Source organism: Macadamia integrifolia, unplaced genomic scaffold (assembly GCF_013358625.1).
Source record: "Macadamia integrifolia cultivar HAES 741 unplaced genomic scaffold, SCU_Mint_v3 scaffold_100A, whole genome shotgun sequence".
NCBI classification, from domain to species: domain Eukaryota; kingdom Viridiplantae; phylum Streptophyta; class Magnoliopsida; order Proteales; family Proteaceae; genus Macadamia; species Macadamia integrifolia.
The window spans coordinates 118,019-133,984 of NW_024870615.1; the positions used below are offsets into that span (position 1 = coordinate 118,019).

At 39.4% G+C, this 15,966-nt stretch overlaps 2 protein-coding genes across 2 annotated transcripts; both read left to right on the forward strand.

Annotated features, from left to right (window-relative positions):
* The first annotated feature begins 2,448 nt into the window (after window positions 1–2,448).
* On the forward strand, window positions 2,449–4,331 carry LOC122070781 (probable mannitol dehydrogenase). Its single transcript, XM_042634982.1, has 5 exons — window positions 2,449–2,643; window positions 2,759–2,872; window positions 3,139–3,652; window positions 3,752–3,905; window positions 3,994–4,331. The coding sequence occupies exons 1-5, from the start codon at window positions 2,546–2,548 to the stop codon at window positions 4,194–4,196; spliced, it is 1,083 nt and encodes a 360-aa protein (XP_042490916.1). The 5' UTR covers window positions 2,449–2,545; the 3' UTR covers window positions 4,197–4,331.
* Window positions 4,332–8,370: 4,039 nt separating this feature from the next.
* Window positions 8,371–11,240, forward strand: LOC122070770 (probable mannitol dehydrogenase). The gene is made up of 5 exons (XM_042634966.1): window positions 8,371–8,658; window positions 8,736–8,849; window positions 8,958–9,471; window positions 10,447–10,600; window positions 10,694–11,240. Exons 1-5 carry the CDS (start codon window positions 8,561–8,563, stop codon window positions 10,894–10,896), a joined length of 1,083 nt encoding a protein of 360 aa, XP_042490900.1. The 5' UTR covers window positions 8,371–8,560; the 3' UTR covers window positions 10,897–11,240.
* The last annotated feature ends 4,726 nt before the right edge of the window (window positions 11,241–15,966 follow it).

The window sequence follows — 15,966 nt, forward strand, 5'->3', positions numbered from 1 at the left end:
TTTTTTTAATTGAATTGACGAGATAAGGATGCCACAACCTGTAAATTATCAGGTTTAACAAGCCCGGCCCATGTTGGGCCTGGATAGAGATTTTTAAGCTCTAAATCCAACTGAAATCCACGACAAGGCTTAATTCCATGTCTGTGAATCAGATTTGCACAAAAATGGTTCTCATTTTCTCATCCATCTTCTAAAATAAGTTATCGGGATCCGGAACCCAAAGTGGTAGCACAGTTGGTGAGCAACGAACTTAGTACGAGTCGTAAACTCAGATGTCCTAAGTTCGACTCCCACTAGGCAGACCTTGGGCCACTCATACGGGGTGTCTAGTGATTTTCACTGTTTTCAATGAAAGTTGAATAGTTCTCATTCCACCCTGGTATGACCCGGTCCATGCGATTGTGAGGTCAATATAGGCCCACGGGCCTAGCGAATACCCATCGTTGACACCCAAAAAAAAAAAAAATTTACTGGATCCAGATTTTGCCTGAGGAGTTAGAAAATTTTGGCCCAACCCCGCCCAATTGTTGCCCTATTTCGTTCATTATTTCCGTCTTTATCAAGTCAAAGACAATGATTCATTCTATCTCCTCATCAGTGTTGTTGGATTACCGGAAGAAGAGCACCCAAGAAGTGCCATCGACTGGGCAGCTAGGGATCCTTCCGGAGTCAGCACGTCCTTTAAATTCTCCACGAGGTAGGTCTATTCTGTTTTCAATAAAGTTTGATTTTAACTTCTATTTGTAATATTTTGGAAAGAGCCTATGATGCAATGATTAAGTTGTCCTATCGTAACATTGGAAGCTTAGAAACGGCATCTTCTGCAAAGAAGGCGATAAGCCTCCATATATTTGTTCTGGTAAGATCTTCCCATTTAGAATTGATGTGGGATTACACACTTTAATATTTTCCCTTAAGGTCTCACGTATAGGTGAATCGAGATCGTGAATATTATTAAGGAGGACAGAACCAAATGTAATTGGAGAAAAGCCAATGAGGATGTGATACGTGCATGGTTGGGTATTGTATTATCATGGCATGGGATATATAGGAGTATTGTACACGTGGAGGTAGTTATGATATTATGTAGGTTATGGGGGTAAGATGTCGTTGCTATATGGTGGGAAGTAGAAGTAGTTATTTAAATGATGAGAACGTACAAGGTTGTGTGATTGGGAACGTGTGAGGTTGTTTAAGTTTTGGGAATGTATTAGGTCTCTTAATTAGTGGGGAAGAGAGCAGTTATGATAACTAACGTGTATTCCTTTAAATTCCTTATTGTTGATGAAATATACAAAGAATTATCACCCATCTACTTGTGAAGAAAAGGCAGGGCTTCCTCGATAGAACCCAACTGCTCAATTATCTCTTACTTTTTCCATTTTTCTTGTACACCTCATCCTTCTTATACTCTATTACACGATAGGTAAAAAGTAGGGAACTGTGTACATATCAGGATGAGACTTGAAATACAACATTTATATCCATCACATCTGATAAAAAACTCCTTCAATTGTGAAATCCTCAAGAGGATGAGACTGTCTCTTCCTCTCTCTGGAAACCTCACTCAATTTTGAATTATTTAGTTACAAGAATAATTAGAGTTTCACATTAGATTCATATTTATAACATAGCATCTTTAAACCTAATGGTTGTGATTGAACAAAGTGCTGCGATACAGAAGAGTGATCTTAATTATTTCTTATCCATCATCATTGATAAGAACAATCCATTCCAGATGTAACTATCTGTCCCACAAATGATAAAAAATTCATCCACCTTTTGGTCATCTACTAAAGAACATCACATGATGAACTCTAAAGGTATTAAAATAGACATGGCCAAAATATTTATCGACTAAACGACCAATATCAGAGTCAACATTTTCTCCACTTATAGCTCCACCAATCAAGGTTTTATAATTTGGAATCAGGTATATTTACTCCTATTTAAGAAAAATATATAATTTTTTAAACCATTTTACCCTTATATATTATCAATGGATTGATAACGACTAACTTTCCTTGTTTTCACAGAATGAGAGTTGGATTTTTCTTTCTCCTTCGCCTTCAATTTAAAAGGACGGAGAGGAGGGCGACTTTGACTAGAGTCTTCGAATCTCACTCTACTTTAAAAGATTTAATGAATACAATTGGATTACATCCCATGCATCATCGTGTTCTAATGGATTTTATTTTCTTTTCTTGGCATCCAAGCATAACGTACATGTTCTGGACGGAATTTTTTTCCCATTTCTTTATTTTCTTGACGTGTCAGTTTTTTGTTGATTTCATTAGTCAAAACTACATCATCGAAGTGAAGCTGACATATGAGGTGAGTCTAGTTTCCTTCCACTCTTAGCTCATCGCCTACGTCAGACGATGAGTGAGAGTTCTATATAAAGGCAGAATCCCCTCACGAGAGTATCATCCCATTCTTATTCTCAGATCTTACGTGAATATAGCAAATACAGTACTCATTCTTCCCCTCAACAAAATCGTTTCAATCGTTTTTTGGGTTTCTTTGAAAAAAAAGACTATAGAAGATGTCGAAAGCACCAGAGGATGAGCACCCACGAAAGGCATTCGGCTGGGCTGCCAGAGATTCTTCTGGACTCCTCTCTCCTTTTAAATTCTCTCGGAGGTATAGGTTTCTTCATTTTCAGTCTTCCCTTTATGCAATTTGGATCCAAACCCACTTGTTTGGTGAGTTAAATCTTCAGTTTTTGTTTATTGATGTGTTTGATTTTGTTTATTAGGACAACGGGAGACGAAGACGTGTCCTTCAAAGTGCTCTACTGTGGGATCTGCCACTCTGACCTTCACTCCGCCAAGAACGATTGGGGATTTTCTACTTATCCTTTACTTCCCGGGTAAGTTTACCATGAATTGAGTTCATCTGTGCCATAAGAGGGCATTTGACATGCATCTAACAGCTAAAAACTATTAATCATGAAGTCCAAAGCGATCGCACACAATCTAAGACATTTATGGAGGTTAGATGCCCATTAGACACCCTATTGGGCAAAAGAAGATCCAAGTCCACCTTACCTCACCTCTTCTTCTTTTCCTCTTTTATTTCTTCTATCCCTTCAAATCTCTTATCTAAACTCATTAATAATCATCCATCCAAACACAGGCACGAGATCGTGGGCATGGTGACGGAGGTGGGAAGCAAGGTAACAAAATACAAAGTTGGCGACAAAGTAGGCGTTGGGTGCATGGTGGGAGCTTGTCACTCCTGCGACGACTGCAACAACCATCTCGAGAATTACTGTCCCAAGATGATCCTTACCTATAACTCCACCTACTTCGATGGTACTAAAACCTACGGTGGCTACTCCGATTTCATGGTCGCCAACGAGCGTTACATCGTCCGGATACCCGAGAACATGCCCCTAGATGCTGGTGCACCACTGTTGTGCGCCGGGATCACTGTCTACAGCCCCATGAAGTATTACGGACTCTGCTCCCCTGGATTGCATTTGGGTGTGGTAGGTCTTGGTGGGCTTGGCCATGTTGCTGTTAAATTCGGCAAAGCTTTTGGGATGAAGGTGACTGTCATCAGCACAAGTATTGGGAAGAAGAAGGAAGCCCTCGAATGTCTCGGTGCCGATGCCTTCTTGGTCAGTCGAGACCAGGACCAGATGCAGGTAACCGAATTTGTAGACGTAACCCTTAGCCTCCAATTAAGACAAACTAAACTTGTTTGGTTAATTTCCATTTCGGTGTTGACTTTGCATGTTGTGTAGGCTGCCACAGGTACAATGGATGGTATCATTGACACTGTCTCTGCTGACCACCCTCTCCTTCCATTGATGGATCTACTTAAATCACATGGGAAGCTTGTTATGGTGGGTGCACCAGAGCGACCACTACAGCTGCCGGTCTTCCCTCTGCTAATGGGTGAGTATTAATATGATTTCTGCATAGATTTCTAATTATTAGTAATCTTTTGTCTCATTTTCTCTCTGGTTTTTCCATATATGTAAAGGGAGAAAGATGGTAGCTGGAAGCATCATTGGGGGAATGAAGGAGACACAGGAGATGATCGATTTTGCGGCAAAACATAACATAACTGCAGACATTGAGCTCATTCCGGTCGACTACCTCAACACTGCAATGGAGCGGCTTGCCAAGGCTGATGTCAAATACAGATTTGTTCTAGATATTGGAAACACATTGACTCCGGCTTAGTTAGGGTTAGAGCCAGCTTTCCTTTATTAATTTCTTTGGAGGTGGTTGTATGTTTGCATTCAAGTGAGAAACCATGTATTATCTCTGAGTGGAGTTCGGAAGTTTTTGATTGAATAAAAAAATGATGATTTCTTAGTTCAGTGGGCTACATAAATCATATATATCTATTTTTTTCTGTTTTCAAAGAGCAGTCTTCTAAACTCAGAAGCGTTTGACTTTCTTTTTTTATTTTTCCTGGAAACTTGTAAAACCCCCAATCAGAAGCTGAACCAAGATTATTTCAGTATAGGTTCGGACTTGGGTTTTACATCCTTGTGTAAGAAAATATAGAGAGAAGTGATGATGAGTTTATTGGGACAAAATTATCCGATTCCCCCTTGCGTGCAAGTCTCTGTTTTAGTGAGTGGAGTGAGGAGTCGATAATTGACGGAATCTAACGTATCAGCTCTAATAACATGTTAAAGCTTCAATCTTAAAATCAATTGGATTAAAGTAAGGTGATCTCTTGTGGCTCTTATAGATAGAAGAGCAAGATTGAATGGATTTCAAGTGTGGATCAAGCATCATGCTAGAATGGTTCTTGTACAATGACTTGATCTAAACTCTATGTAACAAGCTTGGATGAGCTCCTAGAGTGTAAGCGATTCTTCCATAAAAATGTTCTTATAAACATTTGTAATTAAATCATAGAAGACATTTATGGTTGTGTATACCATCAAAATATCCAGATCAGTGTCTATCTCTCTTCTATTGTATTTAGAAAAGTCTCATATGTCCTTCCCATCTCAATACTCCCATTGGTTGAGACGCTAAATCCAAGAAAGTTGATGGCATACCTAACCTCCTCCAGAAAAATAAAACCCATATTTAGAAAGCTAGCTTGAAGAACAATTTTTTTTTTTTTTTGGTAAAGTAACTTGAAGAACAATTACAAAAGTCAATTTTTTTTCATAATAGAATCACCTCACAGCTTTTTATTATCTATAAAAATATTTTTTAGTAAATCCTTTGATAGGAAATAGAATGCACCCTATTGCATAGCCCAAGTGTCATTGTGAGGGCCAATGAGGGGGCACACATGAGATTTGGATCCTCTCCAACCAGGGGGTCCTTAAAAGGATCTAGACCCAATCACATGGGCATCAACAAGGGTAGGGGTCATTTCGACTAGGGGTATCAAGCGGTCGGGCCTAATCGGGGTTGGCCAATTTATAGGGTTGCATCGTGAACGCCAATTTAGCTAAACGGGCTTAGCTAGAGTGGGCCTGGTATAGTTGATAATCAGGCCGATCGATCTCAGGCTCTAATCGGGCTGCCATAAACGGGTCTTAATCATGCCTTGATCGGGTTATAAACCTATTTAACTTTAAACGGGCTTTAAATGTGCCTTCTTGAAAACTGGTCTCTTAAATGTGCTTGAACTTTTATCAAAAAAAAAAAAATGTGCATGAAGATGAATACCAATAAAATGAGGCAAAGATGGGAATATCAAGGAAAGATCCCATAATTAACATGGATTAAGCCAAAGATGGGCAAAGTAACTAAGTTACAAAGGTACTCGATCTTTAACCCACGAAACTAAAATCAATTAAACTATACCTACACAACCCAAGTTTAGTAAGTTCAAATCAATTAAACTATGCTTGAAAAAGATGAATGTTCACATAACAATCACCACCATTTCAACTCTACATGTCACATAGCTCTAACATCAAAGACAAATAGTATTAAAAAAAAAAAAAAAATACAACTAGTATTAAAGGGGTCAGGCTAGGTTGGGCTTAAAGGAATCGATTCAAGTCGGGCTTGTAAGTGTGTCAGGCTGTCGAGCATTCGTCAAGTTACGTGGCTGCACTGTGTACTACCTGTTACAACTCTCTCTCATAGACTCACTTCCCATGTTCTCTCTCTCTCCTCTTTGCTCTCAACCTCTATCCCTACAATTTCTCTCCTTTACATGATTTCCTCCCCTACCCACGGTTTCTCTCCCAAGCCAATCCCTCTTTCTCTCACTCACGTTTCCCTTTCCCTCCTTTTTCTCTCCTAATCAAATTCCATCTCTACCATCACACGCACCTCTCTTTCTCCCTATATACCTCTCTTTTGGTCCATCTCTTTTTACACTCGACAAACCCATCCTCTAGGACATAGGCTGCCATATCGCACCCTTCATACTCGTCATCCCTTGCTGTTTTTTTTTTCTTTCTTGGTTCTCACAGTTTTCCCTTCTTCGTGGATCACTTCTTCTTTGGGATGGATTTTCAAGGACAACATTGCACAGAGGACATTGCCATTGCATCGAGGTTCCATCACCACTGTCATCATTACTGTCATTCATTCATTAGTACCATGAGCGGCTAAATCCCCTCTCTATCCTTAGGTTTAGATGAAGTTTTTGTTAATTGTTATCTAATTTATGGTTGAAATTCATACTTGATTGTTTGATGTTAAAGACCCCTTCCCATTGTGGATGATTTTTAATAGATAAATTAGTTTATAATATTTCTCTTTGTGTTTCAATTATTCTATTCAAGCAATAATATTTTATGTTGATTTTTGACATACACTAATTATGGCTTTTAACCAATCAAACTAAGTGTGTTAAGTGAAAATGATAGACGATAGTGCTTGATATGATAGGTTAAGCTTAGGTTAGCCAGAGATTATATTTTATGGTTGCATTAGAACTTACAGTTTTAGTGAACCGAAGTATGAAGCAAAGATTGGAAATAACACCAAAACATATTCGAGACCTAGGGATAGCTTCTTTTCTCATTAATTCTTATTTTTGTTAATTGGTTTATTTAGTTTTAATTTGAATTCTGAATTTTACAAATTTGATTTTCAAATTAACATTCACCTCAATCTTAGTAGATTTAGCCTTCTAGTTCCATGTGGGATCGACCCCTTTTATTACCATTATCTTATAATTTAATCAGGATTTATTTTGATTCGTTCACAACACAGATCAACCAAGGGATTCACCATTGTTTTGAGAAAAAAAAATGGTTAACACAACAAATAAGAGATGAATACTCCCTCATTTAATTTGATAATTCTGCCATAATAACATGTGTTGGAGCCATCTTTTCAAAGTCGCACATGCTTTTCACTATTGATATGAAATCACCTCTGCACCTTAATTACATAGTAGAATATCATTAAATCTAGAGCAAACTTTCTCTTGTCATACCCAATCCAAGTAACAAACACGCTTAGCCATTGTTCAGCAATTGCAGGCTACCGAGTTACAGAATAAAAGGACACATTAATGTGAATCATAAACACCATATTATTATCAAAAGATAGAGCCTGGGATGAAGCTTCTGCAATCGGTGACAACCAGTGAACTTCTTCTCCCAGTAGCAGTAACAGAGAAGGGTACCGATGTCACAGTGAAACCGGTGAACTGTTTCTCCCAGTAGCAGTAGCAGAGACAAGAAAAAGAACCTCAAACGATCTCCAGCGGAAATAAAAAAAAGGGAGAGACGTTAGCAGTATTAGCAGAGAGAGACGTAACTTCTCCCAACGGATCGATAGCAGTAGCAAAGAGAGACATTATCTTTAGAAGCAGAAATTGCGAGAGAGAGAGAGAGAGAGAGAGAGAGAGAGAGAGAGAGAGAGTTTTATCAGTAATTGCAGCTATATTTTGGCAGGTCAGATGTGTATTTAGGTTGTATATATCTTTATAGTATATTTCGTATATATTTTTATAGTATTTTTCATCAATGGTTTAGATTTAGATTTTATAATCTAATGGTCAAGAAATGCTAACATACCTTATTCCTAAATAACCTGCTAGTATTTTCAGCCTTTTTGATGAATTTAAAAAAAAAAAGTTTTAATAAAATTACCTGATGAACTAATTGTACTGGTCCAAGTTGGCCTTTATTTTGGTTTTCTTTTCGTAGCTCACCGCTTACGTCCCATGGCTGCTCGAGAAATTGTATAATACTATAAATTACTATATATAGACACTGTAGAAATTATATATATAAAATATAATTATTATTTCTTTTTCTTTTCTTGGCATCCAAGCACAAAGATGTTTATAGTTTTTTATTTTTATTTTTGTCTCTTTTCTATGGATAAGGATATGGATAAGGATCTTTTATGGCGACAAAATGTTAGGCTATCAAAACGTGTGTTACGTTTGTTTATTCCACCCTTTTAGCTCTCCTCGTACCTCAGATGAGTCAGAAAATGAGAATCGGGAGTCAGGACTTTCCCTTATTCCTCGCGCTCGAGTTCTATATAAAGGCAGCTCAGGATAGTACGTGATATCTAGACTCCTCTACACTTTCTCAGTATCGATCGTTTTTAGGGTTTTTGTAAAGAAGAAGAGTAACATAAAGATTTAAAGAATGTCGAAATCACCAGAGCAAGAGCACCCGCGAAAGGCCTTCGGCTTGGCAGCCAAGGATTCTTCTGGATTCCTCTCTCCCTTTAAATTCTCCCGGAGGTATATATATACTCTTTAGTTTTCGTTCATTTCATTCAGTAGATTTGTTTATTGATGTGTTTGATTTTGTTTATTAGGGCAACGGGAGACGAAGACGTGACCTTCAAAGTGCTCTACTGTGGGATCTGCCACTCTGACCTTCACGCCGTCAAGAACGAATGGAAAATTTCTACCTATCCGTTACTCCCCGGGTAATTTATTCTGATGATTCCTCTCCTTTATATGGTACAACCCTTTATATGGTACAACGTGTTTTAAAACCATGAGATCAGCATCTCAAACCTTCAATAAACGTCCAGGCACGAGATTGTGGGCATAGTGACGGAGGTGGGGAGCAAGGTTACAAAATACAAAGTTGGTGACAAAGTGGGTGTTGGGTGTTTGGTGGGAGCTTGTCACTCCTGCGACAACTGCAAGAACGATCTTGAGAATTACTGTCCCAAAATGATCCTAACCTATAACTCGACCTACCACGATGGTACTATGACCTACGGTGGCTACTCCGACTTCATGGTTGCCAACGAGCATTACATCGTTCGTATGCCGGAGAACTTGCCCCTAGAAGGTTGTGCGCCGCTGCTTTGTGCCGGAATCACTGTCTACAGCCCCATGAAGTATTACGGACTCTGCTCCCCTGGTATTCACTTGGGTGTCGTAGGTCTTGGTGGGCTTGGCCATGTGGCCGTCAAATTCGCCAAGGCTCTTGGGATGAAGGTGACTGTCATCAGCACAAGTACTGGGAAGAAGCAGGAAGCCCTTGAACGTCTTGGTGCTGATGCCTTCCTGGTCAGTCGTGACCAGGACCAGATGCAGGTAATTTGGAACTTTGAATTGCTCCCCTCAGCTTTCGGTAAAGATCCACTGCTTTAGGGAATTCCTTTATTAAAAATAAATAAAATAGTATAAAACTAGTGCAACTTGGAACAAGTCAACAGGTTTCAGAATTTGACATATGGATTTGTGTCAAAATTCCCATTTAGTCTATGAATCATGACTGAATTTTATCAAAAAAATATGAATCATGACTGAACGGTGGCTTAGGAAATAGTATAATTTTATTTTTTCATCACCGATAAAAAAATATAAAAAAAAAAAAAAAAAAAACATATATGTTGTTGGTATATCACCTTATGAGGTATGAGCATCTAATATTTGCCCCATCTCCCCTATTATATAGATGTTGGATGCTTATCTATAACATCAAGTGATCATATAAATAATAGATTCAATAATAGATTCGATCTTTAAAAAGAAAGAAAAATTCGCCATGACCCCCAAGAGGGCTATAACAAAATTGAAGACCACAACAAAATTATTGTAACACTCCTAGGAAATGTCCTGATATCCCCTAGTTGACAAGGACGAGTTTTCATATTAGTTTTCATATTATCTTATTTAGTTCCAAAAACTGCATATGAGCGTGAAAGTAGACCTACTCCGAAAAAAGAAATAAGTCCCTACATCATATGGAGATTCCTTTTAACACTTTCTATATGATAATTAGTGAGATTTAAGTTGACACTCTCTTTTTTCTCTCTCTCTTTTCTGATAAAAGGTGAATACCTTAATAAAAAAAAAAACCCCATAAAAAGCTTTGTTTTCCTTCCCTTTCCTATTTTACCTGTGTTCCTTTCCTTTCCACCAATACGAGCTTGAATTCCTAAAACTAGGGTTTGTCCCATCGGTCCAAAAAATGGTCCAATTGATCTTTGGCTACTAAAAATAAAAAATAAAAATCTTTTTGATTCTTCCTAAATGATGTTAACTTCCAATTTGTTGAATGTGTAGGCTGCCACAGGCGCAATGGATGGTATCATTGACACAGTCTCAGCTGACCACCCACTTACGCCATTGATAGGTCTACTAAAGACTAATGGGAAGCTCGTTATGGTGGGTGCACCCGAGCTCCCACTCCAACTGCCGGCCTTCACTCTACTCATGGGTGAGTACTAATACAACCTCTCTCTCTATGGATATCTCTATTAATGAGTCCCAATTAACAATCTGTTTGCCTTGTTCTTCTATTTATAAACAGGGAGGAAGATGGTTGCAGGAAGTGGCATTGGGGGAATGAAGGAGACGCAAGAGATGATCGATTTCGCGGCAAAACACAACATAACCGCCGACATTGAGCTTATTCCAGTCGACTACCTCAACACTGCCATGGAGCGACTTGAAAAGGCCGACGTGAAATACCGATTTGTTCTTGATATTGGAAACACCTTGACCCCTGCTTAGGCTTAATTGCTTAAAGCCTTTTGCCTCTAATTCAGGGTTTAAAAAACACGAAATTGAGATCCAGATTGGAATCAACCTGAATTGGTCTAGATTGATCACAAAATCTTTTTTTCTCACCAATCCCGATTCTTAAAACCCTGCTTTAGTTGGTTTCTGGCTAGGAAGAGGGTGGGGGTCTCTCTGTCCCTACAATTTCTTTGTGAGCAATTTTCCTGTTTTTAAGAATAAGTTTACTAAATATAGACATGATCCCCCGAGGGTTGAGAAAACCATATATTGTCTCGGGGTGGACTTTGGAAAGAAGTGCAGTTTTACAAACTAGACTTTCATACTATTATTTGGCACAAGGTATTGTTTATAGTTTTTTTTTTGTAACAGGGTAATTTTATTAAGAAGGAAAAAACATCCAAATAGGAGAGAAAAAAAAGTAAAATATAGCTGAAGCCATTAGGCCAACTTGCTATCTCCACCTTCGGCAAAGCTATCAGCAGAGAACAAAGCTATCAGCAGAGAAAGCAAGCGAGCGTCCTAGCAGAATCTAAACTGTGCATATTCGCACCATCATTCTCAAGCTCTGCTACAATGCGATTAAAAAATACCACTAAAATCTCAGATAGGCTAGATTAGGTATTGTTTATAGCTCGGACACAAGATCTTGTATTGGACAAAAGCCCTTTTGGGTGCAGATGGTATGATTAAAAATGACTTTCTATCTTGCTTTTCGTCATATAATTAAGGTGTGGATTGCTTATGGGTAATGAGGGGTGGTCTATCATGGTGTGACGGGTTTAGAATTGATCGTAAACCAACATAAAAGCTTCATTCTTTATTTGGGATCAATATTCTAACTAGGTTAGCATGCCTGGACCCCTTTCTCCATATTATTTTACAATTATAAGAAAATGACATAAAAATAAGGTCCAATGTTTGAGTTTCCCTTTCACCCAGGCAAAGAGAGAACTTATCACATTTGATCCTTTGATTAGATAGGAAAATAGTGTTTTTAATGTCAACCACTTAAATAAGGAACCAGAGTTTAATGGTTGAACTCACTTTGGAGTCCAATGATTGAATCAACTCATGGTGGATGGAAAGATTCACCTTCTTGCCCTGAATAGACTGATACCTCTGTGGGAGGGGGAATCGCTTCTAAACTGTCACCCTACACTTCGTCTTGTCTTGATTAGAATAATATTTTTATGCGAGGAAAATTGTTGTGAGGTTATGTGGCATTGCGGCCACTTGCACTAACCGTCCACGTGAGGGCATCCAATATAGATGAGATTTTTCATTCATGGAAGATGGGCAGTGATTTACATACCTTGTCTTTGACAGCAAGCTCCACAAAACCTGAGAGCCTTCTTTTTCAGCTTCTATTAATCAAAAGTGGGGTATATAAATCACCCACAAATAAGGTAATTATGTTATTTTAACCAGCCATTAGGATGACCGGTTTGTTGGTTGGTTCATAAAGATCAATCTCAAACTAAAACTAAACATGTCTACGTCCCATGCTCAACAAAATTCGACTTAATAAAGACAAAGACAAGGAGACCCAACTACTGGGCTGGCCAATGAGTTTCATTGGACCGACACGGCCCATTGACAGCCTTACGTCATTATTATGTTCACATTGGCCCGTTGCGTCTTTTTCTTTTTTATATCTTATCTAATTGTCCAATGGGATTTTACCTACAGCTATAATAGAATCTCTTAACCACAATAACCACGATCGGAGGAAGGAGTGCTTTAAAGACACAATTCAATAAGCAAGCCACCAACCGCCCAAAAACTGAAACGCTACCCAAACATCTTAAATAAAGCTGTGGCTGAGAAGCATAGTTGTTGTTGCTATTTTTTTATTTTTTTTATTTTTTTTTAGCAAATACTCGAAGCATAGTTATTACGTATCACCACCTGCTCTACACCTTAAACAGCATCTTATTTAAGTAATGGATCAGAAAAATTAAGGAGACGGTCACCAACTTCGCTTCAAAATAGAACACAATATAAATCACGATTATCTAAATCTTTGTGAATTCAATGCGTTAGGAATTGACATGCACCTTCTATTTGAAGAGTAGGCATCAGAAGTTTAGTGGATCGAATCTTGTCACATGGATATGTAAGTGTGTCATCCTCTTCCTATCATTCTTTTACCTCTCTGATGTGTGTGAGTCAAGTCCTCATGAATAGTTCCTAAGAAATAATATATATATATATATATTTTGTATTTTTATATTTAGTTTGAATGATTCAAGATCCCGCGAGTCATATTGAAAATTAATTCTATTGATATGAATTTTAAGTGCTAGAAATATTATATTTTATCATTTATTTAGAAATATTTTAAATTATTAGGAACACAAAAAAAAAATGTCATTTTTTTTTCTTTTTTTATGTTTTAATTCCTCTTGTCAACCATGAAATTTTGCAACATTTTCACACCATCAAAAGAGTGTGGGGGCCATCTCTGAACCCATACCCAATGGTTTTCACATTCTTTGCAGCCGTTGCAATGAGTGTTCAATGGTTGAGAGACACGTGGGGTGTGTGTCCATATGCTTTCAAACGTTGAATGCTCACTGCAAGTTGCAAAATATAGACTCCACCCAATTAATGGAATAAGACTTTTACAGAGGTCATGGTCCATGGGAGGTTATTTCACATATGAATAGACCATGTCATCATCGTCTAACGATGACCCTGTGATGTCGGTTGGAAATTGATTTGACATCCCTGTATGAATAGACACATTCAATATATAAAGGAATAGAGTCCATAAACGTACCATCTAATAGCATTGACTGTTTAAATGAAGAAAAAAATAACACTTCCCTAAACTTGCCTACAAGGCTCCATAAGAATGTGATGAATTGTCCATATGTAATATCCGTATCTTCTAATCTACTAACAAGCAACAATCCATCCAGAAATGGTCATAATTGACAACTACTTACCTTCCTGTTAATATAGTGAAATTAATATGACATGCTCGGAACAGACCTAGGCGGCCGAGCTGAACTAGTTACTGGCACTGGAAGTGCCGAGCCGAACTGACGTATGAAATCCCTCAACAGTGCGTTTGTAGCTAATACCTACAACTGCAAGCTCTGCATCTGTTCTTCCATGTTCGGGTGAGTTACCCGGGATGATGGGACATGGCGGGATACTTGAGGGTTCTGCTCGCGCTGATCCCCCTCTCCCTGGGCAACTTATGCATCGGGCCTGGTTTGCTGGGGTCCTTTTGGAGGGGTCTTTGCTGGGATGTTTTCCTGCTTTGCCATTGGTGGTGAATGGGAACGTCCAAGTGGTACTTCACGAGTGGATCTTGCTCGCGTTATCATTGAATAAACGACCTTCTCACTCCTCAATTGCATTGGTCCAAGGTGACTTTTTGTAACAATTTCCCACGGACGGCGCCAATCTGATGCGGAAAAAATTGACCGAACGATCTTCCTTGCAGTTCCTGGTGTTTTGGCCGACCTGCACAGAAGAGATGACAGGGGAGAGCCAGGCTAACCCGACGGGGGACTCTCCGATTCCTAAGTTAGATCTTTCCACAACAGATGCTGAAGGGAGCTTTTCCAATAAGAGAAGTGAGTAATCGATCCCCTATAATGGAAGCTTACCTTGGTATTTATAGGCTGCTGATGGAGGGCAACTGGGAGACAATTGTCAAGAGTCCTGTTTAGGCGTGGAGTCCTCAAGGGGAGTGGCTCTGTGATTCTGGGAATATTCCTAGAATATTCCTCTCTTAACTCGGAAAGGCCAACCGTGCGACGTCTATGATGACGTGTAGTGGATAGAGTCCTGTCCTCCGAAATAGGGATTACATTTCATAAATGTAAGGGTGGACGAAAACACGTTTCTGAAAACCTTGTTGTTGACGTCGGGCCGAGGTGGAAGCACGGCTAGATGGAGGCCGAGGTGCAGCACGGCCTGACGGAGGCCGAGGCGGAGCACGACCAGATGAAGGCCGAGGTGGAAGCGCGGCCTGATGAAGGCCGAGGTGGAAGCACTGCCTGATGGAGGCAGAGGATGTAGCACGACCAGATGAAGGCCGAGGTGGAAGCACTGCCTGATGGAGGCAGAGGATGTAGCACGACCAGATGAAGGCCGAGGTGGAAGCGCGGCCTGATGGAGGCCGAGGTGACAGAGCGGCCTGAGGGAGTCTAAGGAGCAGCACAGCCTGACGGAGGCCGATGTGGATGATAGCCTGACGGAGGCCGAGGTGGCAGCACTGCCTGATGGAGGCCGAGGTGATAGCGCGACCTGATGGAGGCCGAGGTGCAGCACGGCCTGACGCAGGCCGAGGTGGAGCACGACCTGATGAAGGCCGAGGAGATAGCACGGACTGATGGAGGCCAAGGTGCAGCATGGCCTGACGGAGGCCAAGGTGTAGCTCAGTCGTGTTCAGGTTTGCATACATGCTTTAGTCGTGCTGAGAAAAGTGACATAGTTTGCCTCATCACCTCTAATTCAGGGTTTAAAAAACACGAAATTGAGATCCAGATTGGAATCAACCTGAATTGGTCTAGATTGATCACAAAATCTTTTTTCTCACCGATCCCGATTCTTAAAACCCTGCTTTAGTTGGTTTCTGGCTAGGAAGAGGGTCGGGGTCTCTCAGTCCCTACAATTTCTTTGTGAGCAATTTTTCTGTTTTTAAGAATAAGTTTAATAAATATAGAAATGATCCCCCGAGGGTTGAGAAAACCATATATTGTCTCGGGGTGGACTTTGGAAGTTGTTTAATTGAATAAAGAATGATGATTTCTTAGTTGAGTGGCCTACAACTTATATATCTCCCTTTCTTATTTGGGAAAGTCTATTTATAATCAATCATCACATGATGGTGGTTTTTTTTTTTTTTATATTATTATTATTATTATTACAAAACTAGAAAAGTCCATTATATTAATATCGATTATCGTTGTTTACATACAAAAGAAAAGATTCCATAAGTGCAGTTTTACAAACTAGACTTTCATACTATTATTTGGCACAAGGTATTGTGTATAGTTCGGACACAAGATCTTGTATTGGACAAAAGCCCTTTTGGGTGCA